This window comes from Lipotes vexillifer, unplaced genomic scaffold (assembly GCF_000442215.2).
Source record: "Lipotes vexillifer unplaced genomic scaffold, Lipotes_vexillifer_v1.1 scaffold230, whole genome shotgun sequence".
NCBI lineage: Eukaryota > Metazoa > Chordata > Mammalia > Artiodactyla > Lipotidae > Lipotes > Lipotes vexillifer.
The window spans coordinates 1,859,193-1,882,988 of NW_006775143.1; the positions used below are offsets into that span (position 1 = coordinate 1,859,193).

General features: G+C 43.4%; 1 protein-coding gene across 2 annotated transcripts in view; it reads left to right on the forward strand.

Annotated features, from left to right (window-relative positions):
* The window catches only part of ASTN2 (astrotactin 2), a 944,548-nt gene that overhangs the window by 143,184 nt on the left and 777,568 nt on the right, over positions 1-23,796 (forward strand). Inside the window, exon 2 of one of the 2 annotated variants that reach the window (XM_007449713.1) lies at positions 15,510-15,697. In XM_007449713.1, coding sequence (XP_007449775.1) covers positions 15,510-15,697 — 188 coding nt within the window. Of the gene's footprint in view, positions 1-15,509; positions 15,698-23,796 lie in introns of those variants that run through there. The other variant, XM_007449714.1, reaches the window with a different exon arrangement.

The following is a 23,796-nucleotide window of genomic DNA, read 5'->3' on the forward strand; positions in this document are numbered from 1 at the left end:
AGGGAGTCTGATTCCTCCAGCTCCGTTTTTTCCCCTCAAGACTGCTTTGGCTCTTTGGGGTCTTTTTTGTCTCCATACAAATTTTAAGATTTTTTTGTTCTAGTTCTGTAAAAAATGCCATTGGTAATTTGATAGGGATTTCATTGAATCTGGAGATTGCTTTGAGTAGTATAGTCATTTTCACAATATTGATTCTTCCAATCTGAGAACATGGTAGATCTGTCCGTCGGTTGGTATCATCTTTAATTTCTTTCATCAGTGTCTTATAGTTTTCTGCCTTTTGTCTCCCTAGGTAGGTTTATTACTAGGTATATTCTTCTTCTTGTTCCAGTGGTAAATGGGAGTTTCCTTAATTTCTCTTTCAGATTTTTCATCATTAGTGTATAGGAATGCAAGAGATTTCTGTGCATTAATTTTGTATCCTGCAACTTTACCAAATTCCTTGATTAGCTCTAGTAGTTTTCTGGTGGCATTTTTAGAATTCTCTGTGCATACTATCATGTCATCTGCAAACAGTGACAGTTTTACTTCTTCTTTTCCAATCTGTATTCCTTTTATTTCTTTTTCTTCTCTGATTGCCGTGGCTAGGACTTCCAAAACTATGCTGAATAATAGTGGTGAGAGTGGACATCCTTGTCTTGTTCCTGATCTTACAGGAAATGCTTTCAGTTTTTCACCATTGAGAATGATGTTTGCAGTGGGTTTGCCATATATGGCCTTTATTATATTGAAGTAGGTTCCCTATGTGCCCACTTTCTGGAGAGTTTTTATCATAAATGGGTGTTGAATTTTGTCAAAAGCTTTTTCTGCATCTATTGAGGTGATCATATGTTTTTTATTCTTCAATTTGTTAATATGGTGTTTCACATTGATTTGCATATATTGAAGAATCCTTGCATCCCTGGGATAAATCCCACTTGATCATGGTGTATGATCCTTTTAATGTGTTGTTGGATTCTGTTTGCTAATATTTTGTTGAGGATTTTTGTATGTATATTCGTCAGTGATATTGGTGTGTAATTTTTGTTTTTTCGTAGTATCTTTGTCTGGTTTTGGTATCAGGGTGATGGTGGCCTCATAGAATGAGTTTGGACATTTTCCTTCCTCTGCAATTTTCTGGAAGAGTTTGAGAAGGATGGGTGTTAGCTCTTCTCTAAATGTTTGATAGAATTCACCTGTGAAGCCATCTGGCCCTGGACTTTTGATTGTTGGAAGATTTTTAATCACAGTTTCAATTTCATTACTTGTAATTGATCTGTTCATATTTTCTGTTTCTTCCTGGTTCAGTCTTGGAAGGTTATTCCTTTCTAAGAATTTGTCCATTTCTTTCAGGTTGTCCATTTTATTGGCATAGAGTTGCTTGTAGTAGTTTCTTAGGATGCTTTGTATTTCTGCGGTGTCTGTTGTAACTTCTCCTGTTTTCTTTCTAATTTTATTGACTTGAGTTCTCTCCCTCGTTTTCTTCATCATTCTGGCTAAGCTTTATCAATTTTGTTTATCTTCTCAAAGAACCAGCTTTTAGTTTTATTGATCTTTGCTATTGTTTTCTTTGTTTCTATTTCATTTATTTCTGCTCTGACATTGATGATTCCTTTCCTTCTGCTAACTTTGGGTTTTGTTTGTTCTTCTTTCTCTAGTTCCTTTAGCTGTGACGTTTGATTGTTTATTTGAGATTTTTCTTGTTTCTTGAGGTAGGCTTGTATAGTGAACTTCCATCATAGAACTGCTTTTGCTGCATCCCATAGGTTTTGGATCATCGTGTTTTCATTGTCATTTGTCTCTAGGTATTTTTTGATTTCCTCTTTGATTTCTTCAGTGATCTCTTGGTTATTTAGTAACGTATTGTTTAGCCTCCATGTGTTTGTGTTTTTTACATTTTTTTCCCCTGTAATTCATTTCTAATCTCATAGCGTTGTGGTCAGAAAAGATGCTTGATATGATTTCAGTTTTCTTAAATTTACTGAGGTTTATTTTGTGACCCACGATATGATCTATCCTGGAGAATGTTCTGTGCGTACTTGAGAAGAAAGTATAATCTGCTGTTTTTGGATGGAATGTCCTATAAATATCAATTAAATCTCTCTGGTCTGTTGTGTCATTTAAAGCTTGTGTTTCCTTATCAATTTTCTGTTTGGATGATCTGTCCATTGGTGTAAGTGAGGTGTTAAAGTCCCCCACTATTATTGTGTTACTGTCAATTTCCTCTTTTGCCTTATGTATTGAGGTGCTCCTATGTTGGGTGCGTATATATTTATAATTATTATATCTTCTTCTTGGATTGATCCCTTGACCATTATGTAGTGTCCTTCCTTGTCTCTTGTAACATTCTTTATTTTAAAGTCTGTTGTATCTGATATGAGTTTTGCTACTCCAGCTTTCTTCTGATTTCCATTTGCACGGAATATCTTTTTCCATCCCCTCACTTTCAGTCTGTTTGTGTGCCTAGGTATCAAGTGGGTCTCTTGTAGACAGCATATAGATGGGTCTTGTTTCTGTATCCATTCAGCAAGCCTGTGTCTTTTGGTTGGAACATTTAATCCATTCACGTTTTAGGTAATTATCAATATGTATATTCCTATGACCATTTTCTTAAATGTCTTGGGTTTGTTTTTGTAGGTCCTTTTCATCTCTTGTGTTTCCCACTTAGGAAGTTCCTTTAGCATTTTTTGTAGAGCCGGTTTGGTGGTGCTGAATTCTCTTAGCTTTTGTTTGTCTGTAAAGCTTTTGATTTCTCCATCGAATCTGAATGAGATCCTTGCCGGGTAGAGTAATCTTGGTTGTAGGTTCTTCCCTTTCATCACTTTAAGTATATCATGCCACTCCCTTCTGGCTTGTAGAGTTTCTGCTGAGAAATCAGCTGTTAACCTTATGGGAGTTCCCTTGTATGTTATTTGTTGTTTTTCCCTTGCTGCTTTCAGTAATTTTCTTTGTCTTTAATTTTTGCCATATCGATTGCTATGTGTCTCGTCGTGTTTCTCCTTGGGTTTATCCTGTATGGTACTCTCTGTGATTCCTGGACTTGGGTGGCTGTTTCTTTCCCATCTTAGGGAATTTTTCGACTATAATCTGTTTGAATATTTTCTCAGGTCATTTATCTGTCTCTTCTCCTTCTGGGACCCCTATAACACAAATGTCGTTGCGTTTCATGTTGTCCCAGAGGTCTCTTAGGCTGTCTTCATTTCTTTTCATTCTTTTTTCTTCTGTTCTGCAGCAGTGAATTCCACCATTCTGTCTTTCAGGTCACTTATCCGTTCTTCTGCCTCAGTTATTCTGCTATTGATTCCTTCTAGTGTAGTTTTCATTTCATTTATTGTATTGTTCATCTCTGTTTGTTCTTTAATTCTTCTAGTTCTTTGTTAAACATTTCTTGCATCTACTCGATCTTTGCCTCTATTGTTTTCCCAAAGTCCTGGATCATCTTCACTATCATTTTTCTCAATTCTCTTTCTGGAAGGTTGCCTATCTCCGTTTCCTTTAGTCGCTTTTCTGGGGTTTTATCTTTTTCCTTCATCTGGTACATAGCCCTCTGCCTTTTCATCTTGTGTATCTTTCTGTGAATGTCATTTTTGTTCCACAGGCTGCAGGATTGTAGTTCTTCTTGCTTCTGCTGTCTGCTCTCTCGCCAATATCTCTTCATTCTCTCCTCCCCTCCCTTATTTAACCAGGTATAAGTATATTATTTATCTCCACCATGTGGCTGGGGAAAACAGTTTTGTGTAAAAGATGCTTTTCCTAAAGGAGGTGGGAATGGGCAGATTGGAGGCAAAGGCAGAGATGAACGCTGACAGATGGGGGCTGGGAAGGAGGAGGTCTGAGGTTCTCCTGGGACTTTCTCTTCCAGTTGCTGCTGCCGGGCCTGGCTGTGTTACTGCCCCTGCCATCTCTCCACCTTCTGTCCATGCCCTCCCCAGGGGGCTTCCTAAACCTAGCACCACCGTGATGCCATCATGCAGGCATTTAACCTCACCATACATCAGGATCTCAACCTATAAAATGTCCAGCTTATAAACTCTGCCTGCTGGCCTCATCCAAACCTTTGATAAACAAGGAGCATTAACTCAACTCTCTTGCATGTTCTCGTAACATCCTGTGCATACTCTCTTATGGCAGCAGATGGTGGTCTCTGTTGATTTCCCTTTTCTGCTCTCCTAGATTATAATTTACTTGAGGATAGGAAACTTATAAAATGTGTATCGAGTGATATGTTTATTCAACAAGTGTTTATTGAACACCTGCTGTATGCTAAGCACTGAGGATAGCAATTACCTAGACAGACACAATTCTCTGCCATGAATGAATGAATGAATAAGTGGATGAATGAATGAATGAATGGAAGCAAGAGGAAATGGTGCTGCTGTTGATTAGTGGGAACAGAGGAAAATCCAGACTGGAATGGAAGGTCTGTGAAGGCAGCCATGAAATGCATCTTTTTCTCCAATCTATCCACAAAACCTCACATTGTGCCTGGAACATTTTAGACAGTCAATAAATATTTATGGTAAGGTACATTGTTGAATGATGGGAATCATGATTGTATTTGCTTTCAGGACTAGCCATGGGACTTTGCAGATTTCTAAGCACATTGCGAGGTATGACCTTATTTTCTCTTAGTTCTACATTAGATGTGATGTAAGTAGGACAGATCGTGACACCCCCCCACCCCCGGCCACACACACTTTACAAAGAAAGAAAGAAAGAAAGAAAGTAAGAAAGAAAGAAAATCATAGAAGCTTTGTGATTTGTCCTCAGGTAAACTGTTCAGTTGGTGCAGAGGTATCACACAATTAGGCTTCCAACTCCAAATTCAGTGTTTCTTTCAGTAACCCAGGCTGTGTAATTATTGATGAAGTCAGAAACAGGAATATATCCATCCATCCATCCATCCATCCATCTATCTGTCCACTCACCCATCCACCCATCCATCCATCCATCCATCCATCCATCCACCTGTCCATCCATCAATCTGTCCACCCACCCATCCACCCATCCATCCACCCATCCATATATCCAGCCATACATCCATCTGTCCATTCATCTATCCATCTGTCCATTCATCTATCCATCTTGGTCTATCCATTCATCTCTCCGCCCGTCAGTCCGTCCATCCATCCATCCATCCATCCATCCTTTCCTTTTCATTTATAGCATTTGAAGAGATTCATTAGCCTCTGAACTAGGACTTGGTCTGATTGCATGAGGGAGTCCCAAGTTGGACCTAACACTTTTTATTCTGCTAGCAGATTGTCCATAGGTATAGCATGGTAACCCCCTTTTTACTTTCCTCTCTACAAAATGCTGTATCAGTCTCTCTGTGTTTCCTCTGCAATGATGAGCTTCCATATTTTCTACTGGCTTCCTCCCACTTCACTCCTCTGCTCACGTGCAACCTTCCTGCCTTCTTGTCCTTGTGCCATTCCTCCATCTGAAATATCATTTACTACGTGGGTACCTGTTGAAATTTTGTCCATCCTTTAAGACTCCTCTCTGAATACTTTCTAGATTCAGCCAGATGTTCTCTCCTCTGCTCTAAGCTTCCTGTTTTGATTTATAGCTACTTATAGCCTGAGTTTTTTCCATTCCTTGGACTGAGCTCCTGAGGATAGAGTTTCTTTATGCCAGATCTCAGAAAAGGTTGGTTGACTAAGTGAATTTTAAGGTGAGCACATATTTGCATCTGCTACAGAGGTAATATAGATTCAGTGTAGAAAATGTAGAGAAAAATGAATCATAACATGATTAAAATCACCTCTGATCCCCCCATTCTTGATGTTCCAGTGTTTTTCTTCCCAGCTGTATATGCATATAATTATCTCTAAACAGAATCATAGGACCGTGTATTTTCTATATAAACTTCCTCTGCTGCTCCATGAGAATGCAAACCTCCTTGAAAGTTAAAGTTCTGTCTTTCTCTTCATTTGCATTCTTCAGGGTGCTTAAACTTGAGCCAGTTGTTGAATAAATTTCTGTAGAGTGGTTATATGGGCATCAAGCCGTCATTAGCGTCCTGAGTTGCCATCTCCTTTCTCTTGTCTTCTGGGGATGCCCGTCTGAATTCAGATATGAGGACAGCTCAGTTCAACTCACTAAAGATGTATGGAACCTTCTCTGTATTCGGCTACCGTGTCAGGCATGAGGGCACAGGAATGGCTCTGATGTATCCCTGCACTAGAGCCCAGTGAGAGAGGTCAGCTGTATAAACAGACCATTTTAACATAGATAAATACCATGTTACAATAAGATGCTATCACCTGTGTATATGAAGTAATATGTAACAAATGGAACTGTGGAATGCTCGCTGAGGATCAAGATTAATGTTAAAAGCTAATTTGTTTGTATTATCTCATTTAATTCTCACGACAACCCTACTAAGCAGGTGCTGTTAATATTATTCTTATTTGATAGATGGGGAAACTGAAGCATGAAGAAGCCAAAAAGCTTGTCCAAAGACATACAACTTGAACACAGGGGAACTGGGGTTCAAAATCGAGCAGTTGGTCTCCAGTCTATAATGTTATGCAGCAGGCAGTATTTTCTCTTAATGGAAGCATAAAGAGGGGGTCATACGGGGGTCAAGGAAGTCTTCCAGAGTGAGGGGTGGGGTTTGGTAGGAAAGGTTATACCAAGCTCTGAGAAAATGTCTTTAAAGATGTTGAAGTAAGAAACAGGATAGCGTGTATGGAAGATTACATAAGTATTTGATCAGATTTAACATATAAGTGCAAAGAAAGGAGTGAAATAAGGTAAGGCAGGGGAGAAATGCAGGTGCCAGGTTGGTGAAATTAGGTTTTATCCTAAGGGGAATCAAGAGCCATTGAAAGGTTTTCAGCAAAGGAGTGACATGAGCATATTTAAAAGTTAGACATGTAATCGTGGTAGCCCTTTAAAGGTTGGCTGGAAGGAAGGAAGCCTGGGGGCAAGGATAACAGTTGGGGCTACTCGGTAGTCTCCATTTGCCCCTTGAGATCCACTCTCCATGCTTTTCCCCCCTGCTGTGTGCCTTGGAAGGCTTCACTGGAGCACCCTTGGGTGTTTGGTTGGGGTTTGTCCATGTTAGGCACCTGCAAGAGACTTGCAGGTACAGAGAGGGTGAGGTTGAAGCATTTATTACCCCATCACCTCCATGCTTGGTCATGCCTTGTCAGAGTTAGGTTATTCTGCTAGATTATACTGAGGTAGGAGATAGGTGGGCCCCAGGCTGAGCAGCTGCAACCACTCTCCTGCTGGCACTTTGAGATAAGATACTAGCAGGTGCATTGGGCCCTGATTGGGTGGGTGCAAAGAGACCACAATTCCCTCATTCTTGTGGTCAAGCGGATTTCCCAGCCCGACACATGTGCAGAGAGGGTCCTCAGTCAAGGGCGGGAGCCCAGGGAGCGAGGCAACACCAGCCCTTAATATGTCCTGCCAACCTCCCAGAAACCTTCGTGTTGGAATCCAGCTTGGCTGGGAGATGTGCACACCCACCAGGAAGGACCCTGAGTCAGGCCACATATATGCACAAGCAAGATGATTGGCCAGAGATCACCTGGAAGACTGCCTCCCCTGTAAGCGACCTTAGTTGCCCCTATTGGGGGCAACTCTCTGAGTTAACCTGTGTGCTCTTCCACATGCCCACTGCTTCTAATAAATGCTTTATCTGTTTCACAGTCTTGATCTCTTTGCTAAATTCTTTCTTCAAAGAAGACAAGGACTGAAGTCCTTCCTCCAGCCGCCTCACCCCTGAATTCAATACTACCTGAAAGCCACAGCAACTGACTAGCGGCCCTTTCCTACAGCTACAGCCCTTTCAGGGTGATAGAACCCTCCCTTCCTTTGCCCCTTCAGGCCTAGGATGGTGACAGCTCCTTGCTGTTGCCAGCTTTGACGTGCTTCATCATTGGTTGGCCTTAACCCTGCCTGTGATGATTAATTTCATATGTCAACTTGACTGGGCTAAGGGATTTCCAGAGAGCTGGCAAAACATTACTTCTGAGCTTGTCTGTGAGGGTGTTTCTGGAAGAGATTAGCATTTGAATGGGTACACTAAGTGAAGGATAAAGGCCTTTGTCAGTGCAGGTGGGCATCATCCAATCCCTCTAGGGCCTGAATAGAACCGAAAGGTGGAGGAAGGGGAGATTTGCTCTCTGCCTGAGCCAGGTCGTCCATCTGTTCCTGCCCCCTGACATTAGTCCTCTTGGTTATCAGGCCTTTGGCTCAGACTGGGACTTACACCATTGGCTCCCCTGGTTCTCAGTCCTTTGGGTTTGGACTGGAACCACACCACTGGCTCTCCTGGGCCTGCAGCTTGAAGATGGCAGACTGTGGGACTTCTTAGCCTCCATAGTCATGTGGGCGAGCCCCTCATAAGTCTCTTTCTATATATCTATATATGTTCTATCGCTTCTGTGTCTCTGAGAACCCTAAGACACTTCCAAAGCCTTTGTAAATGGTCCCATTATTAAACACTTCTCAGTCACCTTACTGAGTGTGTCTTCTCTTTTCTGATGAGACACTGACTGGCACAGAACCATTTGAAGTGGTCCACAAGAGAGATGATAAAGGTTTGCAGTAAGGCAACCACTTAGAGATAACAATGTAGAGATTGATATTGTAGAGATGAGAAGGAAGGGTGTGTATTTGAGATCTATTTCCCAAGCCCTCATGACTTACTGCGTAGAGGCTGGAACAGCTAATGTCAGGGGTGCGTGAAGTCAATGTCACTACCTTTCCCAGCTCTCCTTCTACCTAGGCAGTGAGTTCATCTCACAGAACTTCTGCTTTCCCCCTCACGGCGAGGCAAAGACCATTTGCAAACTCATCAGAAGCGCTCTCTGGCCTTAACGTGAATAATCTGCAGAAGGGTCAGCTGGTGCTGTGGAATCTGAAGACGGGTTAGTCAGCCACTTGGGAGACGTTACCAAGATGGCTGGTGAACAGAAGAGCTGCTTATTTTCATAATGACCTTCAGGAATTAAATAAAAATACAATGAGTGCCATAGATTAGGGAGAACAAGCCAATTAAAACCACAACACGCCTTTGGGATTTTTTATTTCTTTTCCAGGAGGCTGAAAGGCATCCGTGGCTGCTGAGGCAGGGTGGAGGTCTTCCCAGAATCACTGATGAAAGCTGATCCCCTTGCTTGGCTTTAGTGGGTGGTGGAGGGGATTTGAGCCTATTGAATATTTCACGAGTTGCAGCCCATGTGGGGAGAACAGTGAAAGGTGAAGAGGCAATCCCTGGGTTTCTTTACGATTCCAATATAAAACTAAGCTCTTCGGGGTGGGAGGGAGGCAGGCATTGGAGTCAATCTACCGCCGGAAGGCATGGTGCACCAATCCTCCCACTTTAATATCTGCTGTTTCATTCTATATTCATCATGTCAGCATAATCTGCCTTTATGGGAATCATCTTTGTTGCCAACCAAATGCGTTTAGTCCCCCTTTTGCTTTAAGTTTGATTGTAATATGACTTGAAGACTTCGATGAAATGTTTATATGCGGGGGCTAGGGGAAGAGGAGAGGGAAAATGCATTTGGAAAATCAGTCATCAGGGAATTTCAAGAACCTAGCCTTGGTTATGCTACTATTTCTTTGACCTGTTTTTAATGGACCCAGGACCGGCTCTCGGAGTAGATCTACCCGCTGATTCCCTACTGCATGCTGAAAAAAGTATACTCTGTTGCCAGACATCCAAAGCTCTTAACTCTATGTCTGAACCATATTCCCACCCTGACATTCTACTGCCCTCCTTCTTGTGCATGTGGCTTCACTGCCCTGAGATAGCCAGCCACCCAGCCCATCTCTCTGCCTCGTTCTCTCCTCCGAGGGCTAACAAGATGCCCATCCTCTGCAACACTCATGTTACCACGTTTTGGGAGTGGTTCTTGGTCTCAAAGCTAGGAAAGTCCTGTCCCACCCTCGAGTTCCCAGTGGACCTTTACTTTTTCTTTATTTCCTTAATGAAACTCAACACTGCTTTCATCATCTTATTATGGATTTGTATAAACATGTGTGTATGAGTGTATATGTGTGTGTGTATTCATCATTCAGCAAATCAGTTTTTTTTTTTTAATTGATCACTTACATGTGCCGAAATACTTGAAATGTGGCAGGAATAAGACACACGGGGTCCCTGCCATCCTGGAGAGACAGGTATTAAATGCATGTTCAAGAAAGTACATGAAGTAAAATTCTAATAGTGATAAGTTCCATAGAAAGTGTTTGTAAAGGCAGTACAATAGAGAGTGCATGTATACGGAGAAAAGTACTTTATTATTTTTAATCTTTTTTTTTATTGAAATATAGTTGATTTACAGTGTCATGTTAGTTTCACGTTTACAGCACAGTGATTCAGTTTTATATGTATTTTTCAGATTCTTTTCCCTTATAGGTTATTACAAAACATTGAGTATATTTCCCTGTGCTATACAGTAAGTCCTTGTTGTGTATCTATTTTATATATAGTAGTGTGTATATGTTAATCCTAAATTCCTAATTTATCCCTCCCCCTCTTCCCCTTTGGTAACCACAGTTTGTTTTCTATATCTATGGATCTGTTTCTGTTTTGTAAGTAAGTTAATTTGTATCTCTTTAATTTTAGATTCCATATATAAGCAATGCTGTGTGATATTTGTCTTTGGCTTACTTCACTTAGTATGATAATCGCTATGTCCATCCATGTTGCTGCAAATGGCATTGTTTCCTTCCTTTAATGGCTGAGTAATATTCCTTTGTGGATATGTACCACATCTTCTTTATCCATTCATCTATCAGTGGGCATTTAGATTTCTTCCATGTCTCGGCTATTGTAAAGAATGCTGCTATGAACATAGGGGTGCATGGATCTTTTCGAATTATAGTTTTGGAGAGGAGTACTTTACGTAAGAGTGGCATGGCCTCTCTGAGTAGGTGTCAGTTGGACTGAGAGACAAAGGCTGAGAAGAAGCCAGCTTGCAAGCTTTGGGTGGAGAGTTCCAGAGACACTGGACAGAAAGTCTGTATGTGCTGAGACAAAACAAGCCTGGCCTGTGTGAGGAGTAGTTGTAATTCCTGTAGAGCTGGGGCATGAGATGAGCAGATGATGTGAGAGGTGGTGTCCTGGGTCACATTAAATGGAAAGTGTGCACGTGTGGACAGTGACATGGGGCAGGGGTAGAATTTCTGCTATTAAAGGACTGTGAGCTTCCCGAAGGCAAAGCTATGTCTCATTTCACTCCAGATTCCAAGCTACTAAGCCACCCGCTATTGAGTAAGTCCTCAGTAAGGTGTGTTGAGTGTCTAAACAAAGAAACACATGAATAAATGAATGAATGAGAGAACAAATGACCAAGACCTTCTGCTTCCGCTGAGGCAGTTTTCCCTCTGAGGTTTCATGCCCCTTCTCCCCTCCCAGCAACAGTTTTGTTTTGTTTTGTTTTGTTTTTTTTCCCTCTTTGTAATAGAGTAAGGCCAGAGCTGTTCTTGTGATTCAATATTTACTGTGTTTCACACACTGCTGTTATCATTTAACGTTTACTGTCTGCTGACTGTGCACTCATCGCCGTAGCAAACAAAGAGCTCAATTGGTTCATGGGCTAATTTAGTCAAGGAAAAGGAGATGTTATAAGAGCAACTGGCATAGTAGAAATTATATAGACTGGAAATCCACTGGGTCCAGCTGGGTACCAGTTCACCAGTGACTAACCCTGCGTGACCCTCTGTTTTCTAATCTGAACACGGGGATGGCAAGCTCCTTTAATGGTGGGGTTGCAGGCACAGGTGGGGAGAGCTCCAGAAGTAAGGGGTGCAGATTTCAGGAAGGATTCCTCCTCTTCCTCTGCCTGCTTCTGTACCAGGCTGTGTCAACCAGATGTGGCCTGCCTTGGGGCTCTCTGCCGGTGCCATTTCAGGGACTCTTAGCACAGTTAAGTGCCTGCCCAGCTGACAGCACACAGATCCTCCTTCTTGAGCTGCTTAATGAGAGACTACAATTTCCAGAGGCAAATCCCAGCGCTGGGTTCCCTGGGCATCTGGTTCAGGCTTTGATGCACAGAGAGAAAAAGGAACAAGGCACTGAGCAAGGCCATTCACCATAATGTCTTCACGTTGCCTTGGCCCAGCTGGCTGGCTGCCAGGGAAGCTTCTGCCACGTCCTCCGATGCTGAGGCTGGGAGGTTGGGGAGAGAAGGTGCTGGGGAGAGACGTGCTTCATAGACTAGGCTCCCAGCCAGTCTCCTCCCCGGGGCCACACAGTGTGCTCTGGGGGCCCTTTGGGGCCTAAGTTCTAGGAGCCGATGTACTCCTGAGATGATCTGCAGCCCTGCTCCACCCTTATTGCAGCAAGGCAAGCCCAAGCAGGTTTTCACTTGGACTAATAGCTTACTATATTCCAGCCACTTTGTCTTTGCCTTGGGATGAGGTGGGAGGCTGTTGGTTTAGAGCAGAGTGGTGACGTGAGCTGACTTATGCTGTGGCAGGATTCTTCTGGCTTCTGGTTGAGCATAGACAGAAGAGGCAAGGGTGGAAGAAAAGAGTCAAGTTAAAGAGCCCTTGCAGGAAGCCAGGCAAGAGAGGAAGGTGTCTTGGCCCAGGTGGCTTGCGGTAGAGGAGCTGAGAAGGGTTGCATTTCGGATGCCTTTTGAAGGATTTCCTGATGGGCTGGATGAAGAGTGGGAGAGAAAGCAGGCAATCAAGAATGTCTCAAGAGCGTCTGAAGGGTGAATTAGATCCTGTCCCTATTAATAATAATAATGATAATAAATGTTAATAGCTAACTTTTTATAGCACTTATTAAGTGCCAGATGCTCTTCCCCTTTTTTTTAAAATTAATTAATTAATTATTTTTGGCTGTGTTGGGTCCTCGTTTCTGTGCGAGGGCTTCCTCTAGTTGCGGCAAGCGGGGGACACTCTTCATCGCGGTGCACGGGCTTCTCACTATCGCGGCCTCTCTTGTTGCGGGGCACAGGCTCCAGACGCGCACGCTCAGTAGTTGGGGCTCACGGGCCCAGTTGCTCCGCGGCATGTGGGATCCTCCCAGACCAGGGCTCAAACCCGTGTCCCCTGCATTGGCAGGCGGATTCTCAACCACTGCGCCACCAGGGAAGCCTCCCTAAGGACTTTTGATTGTGAAATTGAAGGAGTTAGAGTCTACTGGGAATGGACCAATTAAGAATAATTCAGTAGAATTTGGTGAGCAAATATCATCATCTCATCTCAAGGTGACTCTTTCATTCAGCGTCACCAGGTGTGATGGGGGCTGCCGTGGGCATGGGTTGAGCTGACTAGATAAGAAGTTCTAACTCATCTTCCTCATCAGTCGTCCCCAAGCTCATGTCTGTGTGCATGTACATGAGGTCTTTGGGGACTGTAGAAATACTGTCTCTAGGTCAGCTCTATAGCTCCGTCCAGAGGTCCAAGCGTCAGACACTATTAAGGCCACTTGTCTATTGATGGATTGATTGCCTCTGTTTCCTGCAGTAACTCTCACTTGAGGAAAGGTCTGATAATTCACCAACCCCATCACCCTTCCCCTTTATTCACAGGACACACTGATAGGCCTTGTCCTTCAAAATATTTTCAGGGACACATCCCTTTAGCAGACAGCACTAGGAAAAGATTGTATGATCCCACTGCAAGGATGCTTTTGGTACTGTATGCTCTCACTCTTCTTAATAAGAAGTTATATTGGTACAATTACATTGACTGGGAGTACTATTAAAGTGATACTTATTATTTTTAAAGCATTTTCAGAGGGAAAAACAGCATAGAGGCAAGAGTTAGGAAGTTCAAGTCAGGTGACCTTACAATTGACTAGAAAGTCCTAACTTCCCATTGGTTATATGAGAACATTGAAGTAGGAAAGAGGATTTTCAAGTATTTTTAAGCCATGGTAAACCTTTGTGCCAGTACTTGCTTGCTTGAGAGTACAGTATATACAATATGAGGGAAAAAATGGAGTGGCTCTGACTGAAGCAGGACAAATGGCTCAGAACAACCCACTTACCAAGCTCCTTTCCCTTAAAGGATGATCCTGAGGCACCTCAGCAGGGCCAGATGTTCTTTTGGGCCTTCCCGGCTCTGAGGTTCTGCGTTTCTGGCGGATTCTCAACCACTGCGCCACCAGGGAAGCCTCCCTAAGGACTTTTGATTGTGAAATTGAAGGAGTTAGAGTCTACTGGGAATGGACCAATTAAGAATAATTCAGTAGAATTTGGTGAGCAAATATCATCATCTCATCTCAAGGTGACTCTTTCATTCAGCGTCACCAGGTGTGATGGGGGCTGCCGTGGGCATGGGTTGAGCTGACTAGATAAGAAGTTCTAACTCATCTTCCTCATCAGTCGTCCCCAAGCTCATGTCTGTGTGCATGTACATGAGGTCTTTGGGGACTGTAGAAATACTGTCTCTAGGTCAGCTCTATAGCTCCGTCCAGAGGTCCAAGCGTCAGACACTATTAAGGCCACTTGTCTATTGATGGATTGATTGCCTCTGTTTCCTGCAGTAACTCTCACTTGAGGAAAGGTCTGATAATTCACCAACCCCATCACCCTTCCCCTTTATTCACAGGACACACTGATAGGCCTTGTCCTTCAAAATATTTTCAGGGACACATCCCTTTAGCAGACAGCACTAGGAAAAGATTGTATGATCCCACTGCAAGGATGCTTTTGGTACTGTATGCTCTCACTCTTCTTAATAAGAAGTTATATTGGTACAATTACATTGACTGGGAGTACTATTAAAGTGATACTTATTATTTTTAAAGCATTTTCAGAGGGAAAAACAGCATAGAGGCAAGAGTTAGGAAGTTCAAGTCAGGTGACCTTACAATTGACTAGAAAGTCCTAACTTCCCATTGGTTATATGAGAACATTGAAGTAGGAAAGAGGATTTTCAAGTATTTTTAAGCCATGGTAAACCTTTGTGCCAGTACTTGCTTGCTTGAGAGTACAGTATATACAATATGAGGGAAAAAATGGAGTGGCTCTGACTGAAGCAGGACAAATGGCTCAGAACAACCCACTTACCAAGCTCCTTTCCCTTAAAGGATGATCCTGAGGCACCTCAGCAGGGCCAGATGTTCTTTTGGGCCTTCCCGGCTCTGAGGTTCTGCGTTTCTGCCATGGGCATTTCCACCTCAGCTTCTGAAGAGTTCACACTCTGAACTCCCACTCTTCAGAGATGTCCTTCCTTCACCTTCTTATAGTTCTGTGGCCTCACAAGAACGTAAGCACGTTCACCTCTTGCTTAGTTTGCCTCCACTGTTGGAGTAGAATGAATTACCTTATCATGCATGCTGGTATCAAAAGGGCACCAGGAAGACCTGGGTTCAAATCCTGCCTCTGCCACTCTGTTGCTTGGGGATAACCTTGGCTACAGTTGAGTCATCTGTAAATGGAAGTGATGATCTCTGACTCAGATTCCATGTGGGGAGAGGCATCCTGGCACAGGTAGGTGCCTTCAGAGCTCCTGAACACATGAGGCCCCTCTCCTCTCCGGAGCGCCGAGGCCAGGCCTGCCGCTCACCCAGCACCTTGGGTCTTGTCTTGCAGAGATGTCAGGCACGGCAGCGGACATCTCGCTGGTGCACTGGAGACAGCAGTGGCTGGAGAACGGCACCTTGTACTTCCACGTCTCCATGAGCAGCTCTGGGCAGCTGGCCCGGGCCACCGCCCCCACCCTCCAGGAGCCCTCAGAGATTGTAAAGGAGCAGATGCACATCCTCCACATTTCTGTGATGGTGAGTGAGTGGGAATGCAGTGGGGGCTTTGGGGGGGTGGGTAAAGGGAAGGGCGAGTGGAGAGACTGTGGCAGGAGGCAGGGGATGGCCAGCAGGTGGAGGGAAGGAGCTGGCCAAGTGCGAGAGGTTAGAATGATAAACAGGAGGTCGGATGGATCCCACGGTATCACTTGGACTGATGCATACTTGTCCATCATCTGTCAGCTGTGACAAGCTAATTGTGCTTCAGAGGAGAAAAGAAAGGGTCTCCAACTCCTTGGCCTTTTGGCCGACATCTCTGGGAATAGCTGTTTAACATCTGTCACGTGCTTGACCTGCTTTGCCGAGAGCTGAGATTCAGCGCTCCACAACCGGCCGTTCCAAGAATGACTGAACAAACAAAACTGGAATGGGGCTGCCCTTCCCCAAGTGCCCTTGATGTGCCAGGTGCTTTAACTCTCACAACACCCCCTGCAGTGTAGATCGTGCATGGTGGTCCCTGGAGCTGGACTGGGCATAGCCGGGGCTGTCACACACCAAAGCCCCCTCCATTACCCTCACTTTATAGCTGTGAATACTGAGTCAGAGGGGTAGAGAAACTTATGCGAGGTCACATGGCTAGGAAGAGATGGAGCTGCTCTTGGGTATTTGAACCCATGTGTATCTGGCTACAAAAACTGAACTATGTCCTCTATTCTCTCTCTGTCAATGCAAGAATTTTTTGACTATCCACCATGTGTGAAGCACCAGGCACATTCGTGGACATGATTTCATTGCGTTCCCACCACGAAGTCAGGCATGTCACTTCCATGTTAGACATGAAGTTATGGACACATAGAGATCTGTTGTCTGTTGGCCCCAGGGTCTGGAACACTCTGAGGCTGCTGCCTCCCCAGAAAAGCATGCTAGGACAGAAATCGCCTGAATGGTAAAGTGTATGTAGATTCACATTAATGATGTGTTAGAAAAGCTGTAATTAATGGCTTTGCACTGTAGACAGAAAAAAATGCAATGTGCAGAATGTACGGGGTCTAACTGGCTCAAGAAGAGATCAGGTAATAGCTACAGCTGACATCCCGCTAGCGCTTTCACTCCCGAAGCCGTTCTTAGGTTATTTTCCCCTTTTTAGCTTTAGCACAGCTCTGCCAGATGCAAGAGGGTAGGAAAAGTTATTCCCAACCTATGTGTGAGGAAGGTAGGGCTCAGAGAGGTAGAGTGATTGACCTAAGGCCACTCAGCAAAATAGGGCTATAACCCAGCCCTTCACTTTTTCCTTCCATTCAGTAGTCAACAGTACCAAGAGCCTACAATGGAGCAGATCTTGCCTTTTGGCCTCTGTTCTGGTCCCTCTTCAACCTGCACTGTGCATTAGACATTCTCATTAGGGCTGAGTAAGTGCTTGGAAATTTTCTCTTTTTTGGAAAAACACACACATACCCCAGCCAGACAGCGACGTTAAATTTGGACCTAACGCATGCTCATCACGTGGAAGAACAAATCAAGGCCTTTGTGTTATTCATGGAATGAGTGTGATAGACTTTTCCCATTTTTATATTTAGCGAGTGATGCAGCCACACGCCAAGCCAAGTGGATGCCTGCGTGCTAAGTTTGGGTTGCAAGTTTGTAAGCACCCTCTCAGGGTACTTGCTGAGTTCCTCAAGGGGCCCGGGGCACCAGCTGATGGGCATGACGGCTCTTCTTTTAGTCTGAGTGAGACTCGGTTTGAACTAATATTTATTAAGCATTTTCTCTTCGGCATGGCGTTTACTCACCTACCTCCTTTCCATAACCCAGTGACCTAGACAGTATTATCTCAATGATCAGTGAGTCCTGCATGGGCTTTCTCTGCTTCCATGCCCAGTGTTAGTGTTAGTTAAATCAGACCTCTCCCCAAAGACTGAAGGTGTTTCTCACTTTTTTCTGCTCATTGAGTTTAGCTTGGAAAGAAGAACTCACTAAGACCCAGATGTCGCTCCAATTCCCTGTAATTCAGGATGTGGCTGGTGGAGTAGGTGGTGTGGAGGTTGCCAGTCTCTAGACCCTCCCTGCCCGCAAGCTGGAGTGGCCCAAGGCTACCACCTTGTGGTCCCACCCATTCTTTCCCCCTTCAGTGCTCCCAAATCTTGATCTTTCCTGTCCTCACCTTACCCTCAGCAGACAGTCCTGTCCAGGAAACATTGGTCCCCTTTGCATCCATTGATGGCAGCCCAGCCTCTCAGAGGTGGGACATGCCTCAGAGAACCCTGTCCTCTACATAGAGGTAGGATGACATGGTTATAAGCATAGACACCTGAGCCCGAGTGCCTGGGTGCAAAGTTTCACTCTGCCACTTAGCACTCTGGGTGATGTTGGGCAAAGTATTTAACCCATCTATGCCATGTTTTGTCATCTATAAAAATGAGGATTATACTAATACTTACTGTGTCAGAGCATTTGTATCAGGGGAGCTTGGCATACAGGGGCATTGGCTTTTATTCTTAGGCACACTTTTATTATGGAGACGTGCTGATGTATTATACCCATTCATTTCACAGATGGATAAACTGAGGTCCAAATACAGACTAGGACTTGTCCAGGACCCCCAGCCAGACAGTGGGGCTTGGCCTGGAGGACAGACCTCTCCGTGGCTCAGACTCTGTCCTTGCCGTTCTGGCCACAGATAATTCAGCAAGAACAAAAAGAGCGTTTGGTTCTCCCCACTCCCGCCTTAACAATCTTTTTAATTTTTAAGACAAATCTTGAATCTTTTAGATTTTTAAATCCCAAACATTTAAAATGGCATTCATGGTGGCTGGGACCTGCCTTCCCATTTCACAGATGAAAACTCTGAGATTCAGTGAGTTTAACTGATTTGCCTAAGGCTGCGTGGCTAACAAGAAAGCACTTCTGGGCCCAGGCTTTTCCAAGATTCCAAACTCATGTCACGGGGCTGCTCAGGACACCGTGACTCTCCCTCTGTCAAACTTTGCATTGTTATCATCTTCAGTGAAGATCTGAGATGGTTTTGTGAGAAGACCAAATCATCCAGTCAAATCTCAAAGAAACCTGGAGGTCAGAGTCAATGTTTTCCATCTGCTTTCCTCAGTATAAATATCCTGCCCACCCATGCAGGGCAACAAGTTCCAGCTCAGTCACTGGAACCTGCTACAATCCACGCCTACTGGAGTGGAACCAGCATATGCCCTTTTGGGCTTTTTAAGCCCTGAGTTGAGCATCTACTTTATCCCAGAAGGTTGCATCCTCTGACTATTAATATCCCAAGAGTCAGGCAACAAAGAGGTACTCGGTGAAACCCTGGGCAGAGGTAGAAAGTAGAGGGTCATTCATCTAGTCTGCAGCCCCAACTTCAGCTACTCAGAGCAGTCCCATGCCTGCCTCAGCCATGCAGGGGGCACAGTGGATGCAGAGAACAGAGCAGAGGTTCGGAAGGCATGGTCTTTCTTGCTTCCTGCTTCCTGATGGTTTTACTCTTGGGAGTTCCATCACCTCTTTGAGTCTCAGTTTACCTATGAAACAACTGATCATACCAGTCTCACAGGGTTATTGAGAAGAGTGGAAGAAATATATAAATCGTACCTAATCTCTAGTCTGGCACATTGTGGGTATACAATAAAGGTGGCTATTACTACTACCGGCGCAGCAATTTTAAAGGACTCTAATGTAGGAGTAAGGAGACATCGGATTGAGTCTGCTTTTTGCTGCTGTCTTGCTATCTGATCTAGAGAAATATTCACAATACCTGACATTCACTGAGTATTCACTACATTCCAGCTAGTGTTCCAAATTTTGTTTTACATGCATTATTAAATTTAATCCTTATAACAGATCTTAAGGTGGATACTCTTGTTATGTTTGTTTCATAGATGTGGAACCTCAGATGTTAATAATATCAATAGCTATTGATGTGAGTTGGTCAAGGTTAAATGGTAAAACCAATATTTAGTTCTATAGAGGCAGACTCCAGATCCTCTTGCCCTTAATCTGTAGAGCAGACCATCATTTCTCTTCTCCCTGAATTAGTTGCTAAGGCTAATTATAACATCTTAAATTATAAGATGTTATGGACAAATTAATACAAAGACTCCCACCTTATGTGGAATCTGTGGGTGTGTTAAGGGGGGTTATGACTTGGGAGTCAACTCCAAGGTTAAACAGTATCTCTGTTGCTGGCTTTATGTCCTTGGCCAAATCAACCTCATCATTCGTAAAATACGAATAATATTTCCTAATTCTCAGATTTGTTTCTAAGTACTGAATGAGGTCACACACGCGTAATAAAAACAATGGCTACCCTCACTGAGGACTTTCTGAATGCCAGGCACAGTCTAAGTGTGGTACATGCAGCATTCCATTTAATTGTTCTGGTTCCTCTATAAGATAGATACTGTTTCTGTCCCTCATTTACAGATGAGGAACCTGGGAGTTAGTGATATTTTATAACCTGCTGAAGTTCACATCACCAATGAGTACCAAAGCTGAGATTCCAACTCTAGTCTGCACAAATTAATAAGAATCTTTGCTCTTGGGCATGATTCTGTGTGGTGCAGTGCCTGAAATTCAGTAAATGCTCACAAAGCGGTAGCTGTCATTAAAATGTTAGCTGTAGTGACAACAGTGAAGAATATTGTTGCCACAATGTTTTGAGCAAAGGGATGAAAGGAAATGTTTGATTTGATGAGTCAGAAGAGAAGACCTTTGAGGACATGTTTCTTTCAAAGGGAGTATCCCACAGAAAATGCCACAGATTTGTACTGGTGGGCCCCAGTGAGGAGGGCTTACAAAGGACCAAGCTTCCAAAGTGTTTGAGCTCTCCAGAAATGGAGGGGACTGAGTCAGAGGGTAGTGAGGTCCTTGTCTTTGGGGGTATGCGAGCAAAGGCTAGAAGCCGTATTTGTCAGGACTTTGAGAGGAATAATAGTTAAACTAGGTGACTATTGTAGTTCCTTCAAACTTGAAGATCTATGATTCTGTGGCATAATATATAGAAAAACACTTTGAGGATTATAAACTGCCCCATAAATCTAAGAAATTATTATTACCATTCTCAATCAGTAGCTTTGTTTAAAGGATCTGTGTGATATGGGGATAGTACATTTTAAAGCTTTCTTTCAAAAATGGCTTTAGATCATTTCCCCAGTCATTGCATTTATTCATTCACAGCATATCATGCATTCCTTAGTTTATTGATTTAATCACTCAGTCATGCAATGCTTTACTTGCCCACTAAACCCAATAATGAAAATCCTATCTGGTAGAAAAAAAGAAAAAAAGAAAAGGCTCCAAAAAATCAACCACAGGCTCAGAACAAGCCGACTCTGTGGGATTTGATCATTAAAAGGGGTCCTAAGTTTTAAGTTGTAATCATGAAAAACCATTTTTCTGAGCAACTAGTTTTAGAAGGTTCTAGGTGAGACTTGAAATATTGTGTTTACTTTTGGGGATCATATGTTAAGATAAACAATAACTGACTAGAAAATGTATGAGAAAATAATCGAGACAGCAAAGAGTCTTAAAATAATAATGCTCACAAGCACTGTTATAATGCTTAGTTAGTGTTATAGTCATTGACAGATTATTAACTCATTTAGTCCTTACGATAATCCTAAATCAATAGATGTCATTATTACTCCTGTTCTACTTTTGAGAACATGCAGGCATAGAGTATGTAACTACCATGCAAGCACTGTGGACCTGGTATCCCAAGGTTCGTAACTGACTTACTGGCCATGTGACTTGGTCATGTTCCTTCCCTCTGCTTCTTCCATTTCCTCATCTACAATGGAGTGAGGGTGGAAATACCTGCCAAAGAATGCTGTTGTGAGGATCACCTAAGATGATACACATAAAGCACATATGCTAGAGCCTGACACAGAGTCAGGTCGTCATAAGTGTTAAGACTCTGCTATTTACAAGTGTTTGTTTCCTAGGGCTGCCATCACAATGTACCATAAACTGAGTGACTTAAACAACAGAAATTTACTGCCTCACCATCCTGTAGGCTAGAAATCTGAGATCAAGCTGTGGGCAAGGCCAAGATGTGGATCTGTTCCAGACCTCTCCCCTAGCTTCTTATCGCACCTGGGCTTGTGGCAAGATAACTCTGTTCTTCCTGACATTCTCCCTGTGCGGGTGTCTATCTCTGTGTCCAAATTTTCTCCTTTTTATAGGACACTGGTTACGTTGGATTGAGGCCCACTGTAATGCCACCATCGTAACTTGATTACCTCTATATGTAAAGATCCAGTCTCCTTGTAAGGTCACATTCTGAGGTACTGGGGATTTGGAGTCCAACATATCTTTTTTGGGGGGGACACAATTCAAGAAATAACAATACGTGCTATTGCTGTGTTATTTATAAGTGATATTAATGAAGGATGCCCAGGGCAATCAAGGTGGGAGAACCCAAAGCCTTTCAGAGTGAAGGCAGAGTAGAAGGGGAAACATCTTGACTAAGAGGAATATTTTTAAAAAGGTGGCAGCAAAAATCCAGTGGTAGGAAAATCATGTGATACACATAGCACAAAAAACTCTGGCCTGGGACTCAGCTGTCCCAGCCCTGCCCCTCATGTGCTCTATGACCTTGAGCAGGTCACATTCCCTTCTTAGCCTTAGTATCCCCATCTGTAAGTTGAGATCCTCAAGCTTATATCTGTTGCCAAGACATGATGAAGTTTGGACGTACAAATATCCCAAGTACATTTTTATATGTGTGCCATACCTCGTGAATCCCATTTACTTTTTTTGTTTCCCCAGAAAGTGAAATTTTTAAAATCACAAATGCATTTTTTTAGTTTTTAAAAATGTAAATCATATGTACCTTGAAGCTTGGCCATGGCTTGCCTCAACAACAAGGATTAACTAAAATCCCACAGGGTCTCTAGCTAGGCTAATGGGAAGATTAGGAGAATAAGCCATGGCTTCTGTCCTAAAGGAAATATGGCATATCTCCCATGACATTTAGGGATGCAGCTTAGGGAAGTATTGATGGAATGAGCCTGAGATGGTGTCAGGAGGCCTGCTTTCAAGTTAAAGACTACCTTGTACCAGCTGCAGAGATTTGGACAAACCTTCACTTCTCTGAGCTTCTTGATTGGTCATCTGCCAAATGGAAATAAAATTAGAATCATAACATTGAACTGAGATAATGCACATGAAAGCATTTGGCTAGGTTTCCTCCCAAAGCAGTAGAACTATACAGTTTGGTTGGAACGTTGGAGCTGAAAACACCTTAGACCTTGCAGAATCCAATTCTTGAGATGTCAGCTTTTGCTTGCCTTTTCTGTGAACAGATCACTCTGAACCTCAGTGACTGACCAAACAGTGCTTTATTCCTCATGCACGTTACGTGTCAGCAGCTGCAATCACAGTGGCCCAGATCTGCTTGTCTTCTCATGCTGGGACTGTGGCTGAAGGGGAGCCCCAGTCTGAGACATTTGGTTTTCATGGCAATGAGCAAGACAGCAGGCAGAAATCTAGGATGGCTGTTAAAGCAAATGCTTAGACGTGGGTTCTCTCACATTCTGTGGGCCAGAAGCATATCGTGTGGCCAAGCCAGTGGCAGGGGTGTACGGTCCTACATGGAGAATAGGCACGTGAACGACTGCAGATAGCAGTTAGATGAGACCACGCCTCATTTTACAGATGGAGAAAAATGAGGCCAGAAAATGGACCTTCTCCATCCCTGCTCCATTCTTCTGGGCCAACAATCAAGCCCAGCTGGAGAAGGCTGACAAAGGCATCCTGGAGATACATCTCAGGAAGGGGGCCTGGAGGCAGTTCCTTTGAGCCTTCTGGTCAAAAAGAAATGCAAGATGGGGATGTATATAAGAAGAAACTCTGCATAATGGGGGGAGCAAAGAGATAGACAGGAAAAACAGACATCAACCAGTATTTATTGAGCAACTGTTGTATACTAGATGTGTAGAAACTACCAGTGGCAGAGAGAAATAAAAGGAAACCGAAAAAGGGAGCCAAGGACAATGAGAGAGATGTAGAAAAATAAAGGGAAATTGGCAGGAACAGACAGAAGAGGATTTAGCAATAGAAGCAGAGGTGGGGGAAGAGGAAACAGAGAATAAAAGACATGGAGGAAACCACACAGAGACAAGTAAACAGGGAAA